Source organism: Cyclopterus lumpus, chromosome 6, assembly GCF_009769545.1.
Source record: "Cyclopterus lumpus isolate fCycLum1 chromosome 6, fCycLum1.pri, whole genome shotgun sequence".
NCBI classification, from domain to species: domain Eukaryota; kingdom Metazoa; phylum Chordata; class Actinopteri; order Perciformes; family Cyclopteridae; genus Cyclopterus; species Cyclopterus lumpus.
Window position 1 is genome coordinate 10342949 of NC_046971.1, and position 16746 is coordinate 10359694.

Consider the following 16746-nt stretch of genomic DNA (forward strand, 5'->3'; position numbering starts at 1 on the left):
GCTTAAGTTAAGCTGAAAGCGGTTGTGGGTTTCTTGTGGGTGTCCAACATTAAAGGCTGGGAACCACTGCTGTAGACGTATAATCATAAAATGATTAAACAAGCTGCAAGAAAAGCTTATGACAGCATGCAATAAAAATTAAATTGTGAAGTTTAGGGGGATATCTTTCCACAGCTTGGCAGCACTGTATTTTCTTAGCGGAGGTATTGTAACGCAGACAGAGGCTTAAGCTATAGAACAGGGGGTGTGGGTGACAGGAAGTAGGGAAGGAGGAAGAGAATTAAGAGCCGAGGATAGCGATGAGGGGGAAAGGGGATTTGGAGAGCGAGCGTGGCATAATAGAGAAGATGAAATGAGAAGAGAGCAACACGGCGAGTGAGAGAGCAGTGACCCAGAAAACGGTGACATACACCGAGCACCTCAAGATACTGTGTCACTCAAATAGAAACAATTAGTCCAGATCTTCTTAATGAGGCTTAATTAAATCTTAACTCTGGAGAAAGACGACAGGCATGTTCGATGGTAAAGGTGAGTCTGGAGGGAAAGCAGAAGGCAGGCTAAATAGCTAAATGAATTACTGTGAGTGTGGGTTGTGTGTGTGTGTGTGTGTGTGTGTGTGTGTGTGTGTGTGTGTGCATACAGGCCTGTACATACCGTTTACATGTGTGGAAGCTAATGTGCAAGCTGCTGAATATCACATCCATTAACTATCATTAACTAATCACAACAGCTCCCTTAATTTATTTGTTGTCTGTACGATGTGAACACAGCCTGCACCTGTTGCACCACTTCATTAAAATCATTACGTTATTATTAATTTGGCCTTTCAGTTTAAGGTTCCTTTTAAATATCCTTCCCTGGACAAAGTGCTTACTGCCGGGGTGTTGTATTTGTCACTTTATGACCATTTTCTCTGTAACGGCATCTTCTTTTTAATGTCATAAGGTCTCTTAATGTCCCGCCGCTTTCTGTCTTTACTGTCACTTAAAATGACCTCTCTTTTCTTCTCTCCCCCTGCACCACACCTTCTTTATGTCCGATTTCCCTATCCTTTGCATCTGTTCTCTTTTCTGGCCTCTCGTTCTTTCTCTGTTTCTATCTCTTTATCGTATTTATCTTATGGGGAGCCAGTGAGGGGAAGCTGGTGGTCCTGGCTCTGGCCATTGGTGTGGCCGAGCAAGATGACTTTGCCAATATCCCTGACCTGCAGGAAACAGCGCAGGAAACAGCGCAGGCACCACCACCGTCCAATCAGGAGCCCCCTCCTGACAAGAGGTACCAGATAATGTATGAGAGTGCTTGTTGTGTGTGTGAGAGAATGATGGGATGCAAATGAAAGTATGTGAAGGATATGATATCAAAGAGAAAGAAGAGATCAGTTCAGAATCTTGGTAGCGGAGAGTAGTTTTGTTTTGTGGTGTTTTCGGTGAGTCACTGCACTCAAGTGCATTGTGCCACAGACCTGCACCTGAAATAGCCCCAGAGCTCAACGCTGTTACATAAATAAATATGAGAGCTGACTATGAAACCAAATGTAGACAAAATGCTTGAAATGCTGAGATGAGTAAAGAGATTTGGATGTTAGCTGAAAAGCAGCAATTAGTTTATAAATCAAGGCAGTGAGATCCTCACTGGTGCTTTTTTCTGCTTTTAGGGATAAAAGTTCAGCGTCACATAAAAGCAACATTTTCTCATGCCAGTGGTCTTTTTTTCCTGATAATGATCTCCCCCATCGCAATGCCATTCTCCTCCACCATTTCATCTCTATTCGTTTGCCTTTTCACTCCTGCCTTACAGAGAACTCCCATTGGTGATTGTTGTATTTCCGATGTATTTTCATCCTTTTTTTTATCCTTTCAACTCCCGATTTTGCTTCTTTTTCCCTCCTGCTCATTAGCTTCCTTCAATCACCCTCTGCTGCTCCGAGAGCCCCATCTCTGTAGCTCCACCGAGGGCCCAGAGAGCCTCCTCATTATTCTACAACATGTTAGTCACTTACATAAACATGCTGCTAAAAATAAACCGTTTCCTCGCCAGCTACCTTACACACTAGAAGCCAAAAATATTTCCCCTCATCTTTAAGGATGCACCACTCTCACTAGCATCTCCCTATCTCCCAAAATAATTAGTTTAGCATTCTGTTTAGGAATTGGTCCAATTTTTTGTGGAACAATTTAAGACTAACAAATGAGTACAGTGGCTGTGTAATGTGAATCAAACAGCTGAAACAGCACTGAGCTTGTGTTTGCACCAGCGTGTAACACCACAGTGTCAGAGTGAAATCCTGTGTTGGGTCCGGCCCGAGGCAGATGCGAAACACTCGATTTCCTCAGCAGTCCAATTAGGTCGTTTTAACCTCACTTTGATTCTGTGACAAATTGGAGACAATTTGGAGATACATAATATGACACACACCTTAAAACAAAATGACAGGGGAGGGTGAACAAATTCAGATTTACTCGTCACACCAATTATTCCTCATTCACAAGTGTTTCATCAATTTGACAAATGATTTTAAACTATGGCTCTATTACAATACAGATGGTAACTGTTTTCCTATCTAGACTGCACAGCTGCAATATGAAGCTGCACATGTGGGCAACTGCAGACAGCTGTCGGGTCTCCTGCGTCTTTAGCATGACAGCAATTGTCTTCCCGGAACTAATAAGCACCTTTTATTTATCATAAAGGAGTTAGCCTTTGGTGCTCCACTCCATCGACAATCAGTGAGAGATATTTGCCTCTTGGTTTGTCTGCTTCATTTTAGTCTCTTGCCCTGAAGCGTTCTGTGGCCTTTTCCCTGTCAACACAGCGCTGCATGGAGTTACACAAAAGCATGAACATATTCTTACAGTGACAATGTTGCTTTTGTGAACATCTGAAACATCTCCATTGTTCAGGAATAGTGTGAAACCCATCGAGCCACAGAGGAGTACAATTTTCTGTTTAATTTGCTGTGCACATTACGTCTGGCTTTCCCAGCTTTTGTATTCACACGGAAACCTGGTTGTGAAATCCACTCATAGACAAAACAGCGAGCCGGAGCCGCGGGACGCTCGGTCCAGCGCGTGGCCAGCAGGACTCACCTCGACGTAACGGCGATGGACTGTTTTGTGGTGTTTTCTAGATCAACCTCAGGTTCATTTAATTTATTTCAGTACAAACAGAATGACTGGTAGCGCACAGTCTGTGAACAAAAGAGATAAAGTAAAAAGATATAAATATAATGAAAGCTCCAAACGTCTTGGCCCCTTTATCAAGCTCCTGTGTAGCCCTCCGTTGAGCTGTAAACTAATTCCTCTTGAGCCACTCTTTGTTTTAGTTGTTTCACGATTGATTACAAATTCAAATGTATAATAAATGACGAGCCGCACTTTAATTGGATTCTAAATTTAGAGGCTTGAATAAATGTTATAAGCCTACAGTATATTAGAAATGCAAGGTGTGCGCTTGCTGGGCGTGTATCATTCCCTGTGGTGTCAGTGCTGACTTCGCTGATGTCTGACCGTGATTTAATCAATCGAGCGCGTGGCCTATTGCTCGCTCTAAACGGGGCTCTCAAGACGGAGACAAAGCTGCCCTTTCATTCGCCTCCCGCTCTCCACAGCCCGTGTGTGGCCAGATCATCGAGTCTGTGCATCTACATCAAACATGTCTTTGGTGTGCCCATCACTCATCGCCATACCTGCATCACTCCATTCAGCTAAAAGGATCTTCTGAACACGTGACTCGGTCAACGATAAAGCCTCTGACGTTAATGTGAATAGTTTATGTGACTGTCAGACCTATGTGTCCTATACAAGGGGCCTATATGTTGCATCATCAATGCAACATAAAAGGGAAATCTCTCCACTGTTGATGAATACGAAAGAGCGGCTCTGCACAACTAGTATGTGGTGACCTACATTAGTGGAACAATAGCCAGTGGAGGAAATAACTATTTAACAGCTGTAGTTAATAGTTGATGTACAGATTCAGATTTGACATAGTAATACATATATTAATGTATACATAATAATGCTTAGTTAAAGATTAAACTAGTTTTATTGTGTGGCCCCTTGTATAGGACACATAGGTTGATAACCACTGGACTAAAGTCCCGAACAGTAAATAAAGACATACATTGAGCAAATATAATGCTGCTAACACATTGATCAATATTCACAATCTAATAATGTCCATAAAGAGATACTTCTGCTAAATGATTACTTCTATTCGATACATAATGATAATCACAATACCGATGCACTTTAACTTGAGTTGGAGTTTGAATGCAGGACCTTTACTTATAATGGAGTCGTTTTCCGTCAGAGTATTATTACTTTTACTCAAATAAAAGATCTGAGTGCTTCTTGCACCACTGGAAACACTAATATTCATGGCCTTGCACTAAAATCAGCCAAAATATGGAAATATGCTTTTTATCCAGGTTCAACCAGGAAAATGATCACAAAATAATATAATGAAATTAAACATCACAACGAGCTAAAATAATTGGTAAGCCGTTTTCAAATTTTACAAACACACAATACTAAAATAAGAAAATAAAAATGTGGATGTATTGAACCCCATTAGTAATATAAAAGTGAGATATATATAGTCTGGTACATGAGAAAACTCAAATGGTACAGATGGTGCCCAATGGACCCAAAAGCCCATTTTGGAGACCTCGCCTAATACTGTTCATATATTTTGCTCAGATTTTTTGTTTAAACCTTTCAGCTGCATCATTCCAAAGAGGTAATCATAATAATAAATGCTTTTTAATTTATGCTGTGTGCCATCTTCATTTAATCTTAACAAGTAATATATAGGCTGATATTTCCACATCTGAAGTATTCTCACAAGTGTTTCCTTTTTATTATAACCAAAATTATTCAAATGGCCCTTGTGGTAGAGGAGATACACTCAGTTTAGTATGGGTATGCAAACCGTAGCAATTTTTGTGAAAACGGCTTGGGGGTCAAAACGTTAAGGCACAAATAACAATAGAGGGGCCTTTTGTTTACCCTTCATGTGTTAATGCTTCATTGTTGCTTGGCCATCATCAAACGAACCCACTGCTTTCCCCACCGGCCATGAGAAGGTGTTGTAGTGCGTAATATTCATTACGCTCCTTCACTGACCTTGTGTGCGATCGCTGGATGAAAATGTTCTGCATCGCATTTTGTTTATTAAGTGATGCCGGAGCTGACTGACCACTTGAACTGCATCATGGTGACCGAGACTTTATAACCAAGGTAACACAGTTTCAGGGGAGAGAGAGAGAGAGAGAGAGAGAAAGAGAGAGAGGGAGTTGCACGGTAAAAAAACAGAGGTTACAATGATTGTGTGTTGCTTAGATTGTGTGGCCACACGTGCTGAGATGTTTATATCCGAGGCATCCATAAGTTGTGGATCTCAGAAAGCTTAATTAGGGGGTTCAAGTGGCTCGGTAATGCCTCATTGGTCTTCACTCAAACAATTCTGCTGCGATTCAGCGAACCTGGTGTGCGCTGTATATTCTCCTCCAGTGTTTCTATAAAGAGAAGCCACAATCCCTGAGAGCTTTGAATCTAGATCTCTTTCTGAGCAGCCAGCGAAAGGCCTCAATGAGGATGGATGTTTAGCACAGGAGAGGCGGGATACATCCTCATGCCACATTAACACTAATGCACTTGCCTGTGGTCTTTCAATTATTCATCCATTCATGTTACATCATTTTGTGTAAGCCAGTGTAGTTCTTTTTCTTGTTTCAGAATGGATCTTGCAGATATGGATAAATATAGATGGATATTCTCTGCCTCAAAGACGTGGTGGGGCACTCAGGGATGCACTTTTTAGTGGCTGTTAATTGGGCTCTATAATAATGCTTCATGCTTTATAATCTTAGTAGATTTCTTATCTTGACATGAAAGGCAAAGACAAGCGTGGTTGTATTGGGGGTTATGACCTTTAACCTAATTTAATACAAATGCGTGTTTATGTAACATCATGGTTGTTTGTTTGTGCTCTAACTGCATTAGTCTGACGAGGAGGAGTTCACTCTTTATTGTGGTGGAGGATGTGTTTAGGTTAATGTAATGGTAGGTCATTCTGAGGTCACATGCATGTGCTGGGTAACATTTTAAGGCGGTAATTTCGGGCCTTGCTGTTACAATGCTTCTAGATAATATAATCTGTTTGTACATAAATATGTACATTGATTATTCTATGCTCTGCTAGTCTGCTCCTCCTGTGACATGCTTGACTAATCAGCCAAGTCTTCAGGGCTCTGCTTAAGACTGTCCCTGAGGCTTTGACTCCCTGTGGCCACCGTGCTTATCCAAACAACACAGGGGGAGTGTTGAGATGCAAAAAGTAAGGGCAAAGTAGATAGCACTAAGGCTGAAGAAAAGGAGTCACTAAGAGAGTGCAGTCGCATATCCATCATCCATCCATCCATATGTCCGGGGGAGGATGAGGGAATATTTCCAGGGTGCAAATCCATCTTCTCTGGGAGAGAGTGCTTTATTGTACTGTGCACATCCATGCGTTATGCGGGACTGAAGGCACTCTATACATGCTCATCTCATACATACAGATCAGATAGAGCTATTTGGAGCATTAACCGAGGACTTGTGTGTCCTGCCTCTGAACAGGTGGCACATCTGCAGCAGTCTCCACCTCAGAGCCAATCGTTGAATCTAATCAGGATGCAAAACATTTGGTAGACTCTTGAGACTTTAAAAAAAACAAAAACGTTTTGATGATTTCATGCTGTTGAAATTCCCCAGAATGAGAGGTTAGTTGTTTTAATTAAGTTCGGAGACATCATGAATGCTAAATATCATTGTGTTGGGAGGCCATAAAGGGAGCACAACTTTTTTTAGGTAGTCGACACTAAGCTTGTCTTTGGATTAAAAAGTAATCATGCGTAAATGTATCAGTCGAAAGGGCAATTGCCAGCCACCAAAGGTAAGAGTAGCACATCTGAAATACGGCCTCTAATAAAATGAAAATAGACATAAAACAGTGCTGATACAGATCAACGTTTGGCACCCGCTGAATTGTCTTGTGGTTTTAAATTTCCATTTGAAGAAGCAGAGACACAGAAGGCAAGCATTTAGCACCTCCCATGTTGCTTCTTCCTGAAAAGGGAATTCAGTAAACGATACTATTTTAGACTCATTTCCAGTTCCAACATCCAGGAAGTAATTAGGTAACAGTGAACGCATCCATATTTATATGTCGCAGCAGAATCTTTGGCCGTAGCCTGAGAAGTGAAGCAGCAGGAAAGACTGACTCCAGTGTGAATGTACATGTGTTTCATGTGGATGATGAGTTATGTAAGCAGCGCCATGCTTCACTGCTGTGGTTTTGACTATGTATGATCCTGGAAAGTATGCCGTGGCCTCTAAAGGAATGATAGATCTAGTGGGCGACTATGAAAATGAGCATAGGCTTTGAAAATACATCACTTCATGGTCTCAGCCGAGCGTGTTTGTTTGACTGTGACATGTTTGCAGAAGGGTGGGAAAAAAAGAGGGCTGGGTTGGGCTTTCTTTTTCGCGTCTCTCTCCAGCCTAGAAGTGGAGTCTTTCCCCCCCTCCCCCTCTCTTCGAGCTGCTGGCCCTCGGTCAGGTAACAAAACAGGATAGTATCACAGGACGGTGAAACCCAAAGTGGCCCCGCCTGCCTCCATGTGTCTGTTCATGTGTGTGTCTGCGAGGTTCTCACCCGTACCTGTCATATATCCTATACCGTATCTTCCTTGTTCTCAGTGTGTTTGCCTGTTTGCTGCACCCCTCTAAACACACCCTTCCCCTGCGTCCACTCCCAACATCCTCTTGTCACGCACACCCCAAACCCTCAAATGTATGGTCTCTGTTTCTAGAGCCGTTGCTATGCCAACAGCCCAATTTCTGTGCCTTAGCTGTGGGAGAATCTGATCTAAACTCGAGACCACTCTGCCTCCCACTGGATACTGTAGACAACTGCAGGCTCTAAATCATCAATTCCCATATCAACCCCCAAGGGGTGGGACAGAAAAAGCATTGGCACCTAAATGTAGCAGTTGTAGTATTACCATCTGCCACAATTAATAGTGCTTTTTTACAAATTAAATAAACTGAAACTAAATCTTCACGATATACTGTTGGATCTGGAGGGTGTATATTATTTCTTGCAACAAATCCGCAGCTCCAGCCGCTTTGTTTAAACAGCCTGGAGGCAGCGCTGGAGTGGAGGTCCCCCTCGGGCTGGTAGAAAGGCCTTTCCCCTGGACGCTCTAGCTCTCACCTAAAAACTGAACGCCTGAATGAAGCATGAAGGAGAATGAATAATTGAAGACGTTCACTCCCCCATCGATAGTTGGGAGGTGGAGGAGGAGGGAGGTGCCTTGCTTCATTTACTTCAAACCTGAAGTCTCTCTCCATGCTTTAGAGCTCTTTTGAGCTGATCCTCAGATCCTGGTTTAGTGTTTTTTACCCAGCCTTTTCCTTGCCTCTCAAACTCGTTGCCTGCAGTTTAGAGTTTGTGAAAAGACAAACAGTCTCCTGAAAACGCAATTACCTCCCTTGGCAACTAATACAACTAACACCATTTGATGAATATTCCCTTCCCTTCTCGAAATGGTTAACATCCCTCCTTCCCCCCACCGTCTCGCTCTGTTTCCTTTGCTGGTTGAAGTGATCGTCTGTTTGCTCGTCTTGTTTGCTTGCTTTTTCTGTCTTGTCTATTTGTACGAATAGTTTCCCCCGGTTCTGTCCTTGTCTTCAGCAAAAATGTACACATTATTACATTCCCATCCAAATTTACGTACATTCTCTCAGTGAAAAGCTCGACAGAGATTGCTGGCCAGACAGACAGACTTTCTGTGGGCTCCTTGCTTCCTGCCAGTCCAAGGCATTGCCTTCACTCTCTGAGTGACAACTACTTGCATATATTGTATATGCACATGTAGCCAATGCCAGTGTGTGCTTTGGCCCTTGTGTCCCCAGTCCACACTTTTAGAGTGTTGCTTAAAGGTTGAAAATCAGGTTAGATAAAAAGTTAACTTCTATAATTTGTAGTTATTTCTACCAACGCCCTCTTTGGTGACACTCTAAATGTGCATTTCCTACGTTCTTACTATTTGTCCCTTTTTATGTTTTCAATGATATTATATTTTTAAATGGTATATCTATGCCTTATTTCTCTTTCATACTATATCTCATCTATCGTTTATGTTGAGCTCTCCTCGTAGAGTGATAGTTCTTGCTCTTCTTTTCCTGGTGATCAATTGTATTTATTGTCTTTTTCTTTTCTTCTGTGTGCTCTTTTCCTCCCTTTATCATGTCCGTCTCTTTGTCTCCTGTTAGAGATAGTGTATGTGCATATAGCTCTTTATTTTTGTCTCTTATTCTTTGATACTTATCAGACTGACCAAACTAAGCCTCTCTTGTGTTTCCAGGCTTTCCTTCCTTCATTCCCTATCTTTTCTTGCAGCTCTGTTTCTCTCTCTAATGTGCTGGTGTTTGTAACAATCTCACTCTCTTTGGTTTTGGTTTTCGTAACCTCACTGTTCATGCTATTAATACTTTCTATCTCTTCTAATACAGATAAACAATTTTCAGCTTACTTTTCTATTTCTTACTGTCCTTGTTGTACCTTGTATCTTATCTACAGTCTTTATGATTTATGTTCAGTGTGTGTGCCTGCAAATTCTGCATCCTCTCTTGAGTCTGCTCATTTCTTTTCTATTTCTCTGTGTGTCTGTTCTTGTTTTTTCTTCTGTATTTACTGTTTGTTTATTGACAGTGTCTCAGTGTGCAGCCACTCTCTGTGCCTTGACCAGTCATCTATGGAGTGCTGTGTGTCCAATGTGTCACATTTACATTGGCCAGGACGTTCACATTTAGCCTGCCACTCTTCTGTCTTTTTTTCATTCTTTCCTTAATCTCATAATATGTAATCTCTTTTCATTTTTCTTCTTTACACTTTGTGATTCTTCTTGTTTTCATGATGTATGAATATAGAGTTTTTTCTCCAAGAATGTTTGTCCCACTTTCAACAATCCTCCTGCAAGGGAACTAAACTTAACATCTATTAACATTAACAAGTACCAGCTGTGTGCCATGGGAGATCTCTGTTCTCTCTTTTGTGCTTTTACTTATATTTTGTGTTGATGATGCATATTCTTAATAACTAAGAGATTTTAACACACATTTTACAAAACTGTTCCACATCCTGTCCTGTTCATGTCTGGTCCTCTCCATGTTGCTATACATGTCTGTCTATTGTATTTATAGTGACGTCATGTTGCTATACATGTCATTATACATGTGTGTCCCGTTAATGTCTAAAATAAGGTTATTCATCAACTCTTTTGGGATTTTGAGATACTGGATTGGTTTTCGACCAATTTTAAATTTAGTGGTTCTGTTCTGTCTGAAAATGTGTTTGTTTACTTGGTGGAGATAACTTTCTTGTTAGAGATATGGATGTTTGCCACACTGGACATATGTATAGTCATCTCAGATTCCAAGTTTCATCAAACACAACTCACCGCATCAAATGCCCTCAGTTCTAGCGCCCGCCGTTAATCTGTGGAATCTTTGGCAGATTTGATTTGGCTTCGCTCATGATAGCTAGAGAAAGCACAATCTACTATGAAGTGACATCTATCCAAAGCAAACTTGGACTCAATTGGTCGTTTCAGAGAGGCGGCCTTCAAGCGCCAAACAGGTGGAGGTTGGACTCCCTGTGTGCTCAGATATTCTCTCTTTCTGGAGACGAGTTGGCTTCTCAGCACATGTCCTCGCCGTTTCCCCTCCGGGTCAACCTGTGTTTCTGCTTACAGGGGCAACAAGCCAGCTAACAGTCCCAAGGGCCAACCCCCTGATGCTGACGGCCGCTCCTCCGTAAACGACCTGGCCAACTCCCTCACCGGAGACATGGTGATGGTAAGAACTGCTATCCCACCACACACATCCACCCCACCTATACTAAGGAGTAGGTTATTATATTTTTCTTAATTTCCAATACAGCCCATTAAAAGTAATTAACATGATGTTAGCGTGTTCTAGTCTGTCTGTGACAGCACATTGTTTCCCACTGAACTAATTGAGTCAACAAGTTATTTCCTAAAACAGCTGTGAGTGAAATGGGAATAAATAACATATAGGTTTTGGACTATCTATGTCTTTTGAGGAATATGCAATTTATTCTATTGGGAACATATGTCATCCAGTGCAACGATGTGGCTCATTTATGTGTATATACTATATTTTAGACAATGGTGATCAACAGCACAGAGAAATACACTAGATGAGGCTTACGCTACATAAACAATCATAGGATCAATTCCTTATTAGTTTGGGGGTTTTCGTGGAATTAGTTTCACAGTACAAAAAATATTGAATTTTGCCGACTTATTCATGTAGCGAAATTTAGGGGGCTCACAATCGACTGATACAAAATGAGTGGAAGCAAAAGAGGCCAATATATTCAGACTTCTAGTCCTGAGTATGTTCCATAGTGTTGTCTTAGATTTTAGAAAGCTGTTTTCACTGGCTGAGTAGTACTCCTTATGATGAGTAAACTGACCTTGACATGAAAAGTCGACCAACCCCATCCAACATCCTTGGTGATGAATCAGAACGCAAACTGTGAGCCAGGCCATAACCATCATTAATGCTCTTGTGGCTGTATGAAAAACTAATCTCTCCAAACGGTTTCATAAATCCTTTGGAAATCTTTAAACCAGAAGAGTGAAATAATCATATTGATGCCCATGGTTTTGGAATGTAATGGTCAATGAGCACATCTGCATATATGTGGCTGCAGGCAACTCTCTCTCGCTCTCTCTACCTGCTCACAGGTAGGACTCGTGTTGTAGAGTGATCCTGCATGCTAGAGGTTAATTTAAAGCTGCGCGTGGTAATAATAGTGCCATAATATGAGAACAAAAAGACAGACAGTTCCTTTAGCTGCAATCAAGCGAGACATGCCATCCAAAGTGACTCACAATGCTTCATAAATTAGACTCAGAATATTTCACACTTGCTCTGTCTGTCCGTTCTAAAACCCATATTGACAAAAGATGAGCAAGTGAGTCTTTTCCACTCTGAAATTTAAGCTTTAACCCAATGCACCGTAATCAACAATTTGAGGTAGTGCTCCGAGAAAGAGTTTGCCTGCAAAGTAGACAGCCCGGCTAGTCTTTTTTAAAGTATTAGTGGAGACACTTGCACAAAGTGGTCTTTATGAACTCCCTCAAAGTCCTCAAATGCTTACAATCAGTGCTATTGTTGCAGAGAGAGAAAAAAATAAAGGATAACGACAGAAGGTGGAGCCACGGGGAGAAAAGTAGTAAAGCCTATAGCTTCAAGTGCAGAATGCTAACCGTGAGCTGTGCTTTAGTTCTCATCGTGCCCCTAATTCAATGCTCTCTCTCTCCCCTACTCTTTCTGTTTGTCTCTCTCTCTCTCTGACTCTCTGTCTGCTGCCTTCTATCAGATAGTGGCCTTTTAGTACACAGCAGTGATAAAGCAGTCAGAGTGGCTGTGAGGGAGAATGGGTGGTCTAAAGCTCCTCTATCTTCAATCTGAGCACCTCCTGCCTCTTAAGAACATTAGAAAGGAAATTAAAGTCTCTCAGTCTTCTTAATGTCAGACCTTTGAGCCGCTGCTTGAGCACGGTGTGATATAAATGCAGCTCACGGTCTGTGTATGTGTGCTTGTGTCAGAGGAAATGTGTGCTGTACGATTCATGCGAGTGGCTGCTGCTGCTGCCGTTGCATGTATTTATATTTAATTGACTGCATTTGTGGCCCCTGCAGCTGTCCCCAGGTTCGGAGGATGATGACGGTGAAGGGCCCATAAGTGAGAAACTGGGCCGGATCCAGTTCAGCATAGGCTACAGCTTCCAGAACACAACCCTCACCGTCAAGTTACTCAGGGGCCAGGAGCTCCCGGCCAAGGACTTCTCTGGCACCTCCGATCCCTTTGTCAAAATCTACCTTCTGCCTGACAAAAAGCACAAGCTGGAGACCAAGGTCAAGAGGAAGAACCTCAACCCCCACTGGAACGAAACCTTCCTGTTTGAGGGTCTGTGTTGTTTCCATTCAGCTACATATCAAAATATTACACATATCCCTACAATATTTTTTTAGCATAGCATAATATGGCAGTAATTATGTATTAAAAGTTGAACACTTAAAAACTGTCACATGAAATAACCAAAATGTTCAAACTTTGTCATATAATTTTGTGTTCATATAAGACCACATTGTTAATTATGTCGTTGCCTGTGATGCCAATGTGTAGGGCCTGGCATAACTGTAAATCCTTTTTAAAGCAATAGTTAGACATTTTGGTCGATACACATATTCACTTTCTTGCTGACAGTTAGATGAGACGGTCGATACCGTTATCTGTACACAAAATATGAAACTACAGCCAGGAGCTGCTTCGCTTACCAACAGCTAAAGATTCCCAATTGGCATGTCTCTTGTTTGTTTAAGCAATTGAAAACAACAAAGTTTAGTAGCAGCCACCAGAGTGCAGGAGTGTCTTACCTCTGACCTCAACTTATTTCATAATGACCAATGTGTTTGGGTGGTAAAATATAATGTTTAAAATAGTCAGTCCTCTTGAAATATGAATAGTTCTTTGTGACTACAGTGTGATGATCCCTCTCACTCATTTGAGAGAGAAATAGCTGGCTGTTTCTGCAGTTTTTGAAATGCACTTTGGCCTTTGCCAAATGCCTCCCCGTTAGCCCGGTGCAGATTACACTGCCCTCTCTGTATCGTCAAGAATATGTTTTTCCTTCTCTGTAACTTCCCTCTGAATCTGCCTCTGTTTTAGGCTTCCCTTACGAGAAGGTGAGAGAGCGCACTCTATACCTTCAGGTGTTGGACTACGACCGCTTCAGCAGGAATGACCCCATTGGAGAGGTGTCAATCCCCCTTAACAAGGTGGAACTGGGCCAGATAAAGACCTTCTGGAAGGAGCTCAAGCCCTGCAGTGATGGCAGCGTAAGAGAAGGAGGGATGGCCATCAGGCCGAACGATGACAAATCAAGTGTTTTCATTCAGATGTTACAGGTTTATTAAAAGTGCAACGCCATTTGTTGTGCGCTCTCAGCATGTGAGCTTAATTGACGTAATTTCAGGGTGAGCAACGGGCTCAGCTATGCCAGCCTGGTCACTGGACCATCTGTGTTTGGCACAAGGTGTTAGAGCAGTGATGTAAGATGATACGACGAGCTAGTGAGTAATCTGGAGTTTGATTTTCCCTGATGAAATCTGATATTAGACTGGGGGATTCATACGTTGTTGCGTGTGTGTGTGTGTGTGTGTGTGTGTGTGTGTGTGTGTGTGTGTGTGTGTGTGTGTTCCTCAGGGGAGACGAGGAGACCTGCTGCTGTCTCTCTGCTACAATCCCACAGCCAACATCATCACTGTGAACATCATCAAAGCGCGAAATCTCAAAGCCATGGATATCGGGGGCACCTCAGGTTTGTTTGTTGAGCCTTTTTTCTTTCTGACCCTTGTTTACCCGTCTAAAGCCCTTCTCCGGGCATTGGAAGCTCCATCTCTGTGTTCAAACATTTGATGACTCGTCCAGCAGAAGACGGTTGCCGTTTAGCTCCAAAGCGGGGTCGCTCCGTAGATATAGCTGTGGCAGCATGCTGACATTACATCAAGCACCTCTCCCTTTTCCTGCGCCCTCTCTTTTTGTATATCTATGAGGATCTGTAGCCTCCCAGACAAATCTGTGTCAGCTCAGTCTGCTGCTGGTCTTTAAAGCATCACGTCTCAATGTGAATTGCTTTCTGTGGCATACATTTGTAACATTACTGCTTCCTGCAGTAGCAGGAGTGGTGTTTGCTAGTGTCACAGAATATGATAATGCACCAGAATTGGTGGTACAAATACCAGGCCCTATTTCCATAAATACTTCCTCATTTGTATGTTTCCTAGCTCAGGGGATAAGTTGACCTTGAGCTCAAACTAGGTATCTGCTTCCCTGCTGCCTTCCCTGACTTTAACAATTAAGAGAGTAATTGCAAAATTCACCTTCCGTGAGCATCTTCATCCTCGCTCTCATGTAAACTGCTGTTTTCTGCGGCCATGTTGCAGATCCATATGTGAAGGTGTGGCTGATGCACAAGGACAAGCGTGTAGAGAAGAAGAAGACGGTGACGATGAAGCGCTGTCTGAACCCTATTTTCAATGAGTCCTTCCCCTTCGAGGTGCCCGCTCATGTGCTGAGGGAGACAACCATCATCATCACCGTCATGGACAAGGACAGGCTCAGCCGCAACGACGTTATCGGCAAGGTAACCCCCTGTGTTATACACGCCATAAAAGTGATGGCAAAGGTCTTATGTCTGAAAATGCAACAAAGTGAAGAGACTTTCAGAGAGGAAGTGGTCACCACTGAGCTTGGTCAACTTGCGGTGACGTGACGTGATTAACTTTAAAGCATAGTTTGACATTTTAGGAAATACATCTGATGTTAACAGTTGGACTTTGATTGAGAAGATTGACACCACTTTCACGTCTGGCAGTTAAACACGAGGCTCCAGCCAGCAGATGGTGAGCTTAGCTTAGCATAAGGGCTAAAAGCATGAGGAGACAGCTAGCCTGGCTCTAGCAGTTGCCAGGCAACCAGCTGAGGCTCCAGGGAGCGACAGCATGGCATAAATAGGCTTCATTGATTAAGGCCTCAACAAAAATGTATTTTAAAATCCATAAGTGATGCAGCCCGTGAGAGAACTGAGACCACTTTTCTTCCTCCATGTCATTACCTTACAACAGTGTCGCCGTGTACCAGATGCCAAATATCGGCCAAACACATGGCTCTTTCCGAAAAGATGCTGTCACGTCTGAATAAATGACACGCCTGAATGACAAAAGAAACATGACAGCAAAGTTATGTACTCTACATCTGAAAAGGGTTAGAGATTATTTAGTCTACATTATTATCCCTTCTCTCCTTCCCCTCCCTCAGATCTACCTATCGTGGAAGAGTGGACCAGCGGAGGTAAAGCACTGGAAAGACATGCTCGCTCGGCCGCGCACTAACGTCGCCCAGTGGCACGCTCTCAAGGCCTGATGACAACGCCCAGCTTCCTCCATGGCCCCTTCCCGTCTCCCACTCCCTCCTCCCCCCCCCCCCTCCTCCCACTCCCGTCCTTATGCACAAGACTGACTTGCTGCCAGGCTGCGAAACACGGGTACAATTAGCCATCTGCTCTATTAAACCTTTAAACTCTTTTTTTTTTTTTTTCTTTTTTTTAAGATCTCTATTTCTCTTCTCACTTCTTCTCTCCCCTCTTCTTCATACAACCGTGTCTTAGTTTTCTGTGTCTCGCCACTTTGCCAATGGTCCCCCTGTTTCTGACTGTCTGTACGTCTGTCTGTCCTTATGCACTTTGCCTGCGGCGTTCCGATATTCGGTTTCTTTGTCGACCTCTTGGTTTCCGAGCTGCACTGCAGCCCCCCGACCCATTTAAGGTGCCAGTCCCGTGGGATCACAGAGAATCAACGATCTATTCTCATATAATCCTATTGTATGACTATTCCAGGTACTCAATACTATACAGTATGTACAATATGTACATATATATTAATATATTAGGTAAATAGATTGGCAGAACTCTCCCATACACATGCCTAATATACGGTATCTTATCCAAAGCCTGTCTCCTGTTTCCCATCTCTCCTGTCACTTCATTTGTCACCTTGTCATCTGTCTCAAGTGTACAATATCCTCTCCCTATTTCAGTCCTCTC

General features: G+C 42.6%; 1 protein-coding gene across 1 annotated transcript in view; it reads left to right on the forward strand.

Moving 5' to 3' along the window:
• Positions 1 to 16067, forward strand: part of syt7a (synaptotagmin VIIa) — a 62433-nt gene extending 46366 nt beyond the window's left edge. Inside the window, exons 5-11 of the mRNA XM_034535264.1 lie at positions 1132 to 1275; positions 10802 to 10904; positions 12782 to 13049; positions 13812 to 13981; positions 14349 to 14463; positions 15089 to 15288; positions 15963 to 16067. Coding sequence (XP_034391155.1) covers positions 1132 to 1275; positions 10802 to 10904; positions 12782 to 13049; positions 13812 to 13981; positions 14349 to 14463; positions 15089 to 15288; positions 15963 to 16067 — 1105 coding nt within the window. The remainder of the gene's footprint in view (positions 1 to 1131; positions 1276 to 10801; positions 10905 to 12781; positions 13050 to 13811; positions 13982 to 14348; positions 14464 to 15088; positions 15289 to 15962) is intronic.
• The last annotated feature ends 679 nt before the right edge of the window (positions 16068 to 16746 follow it).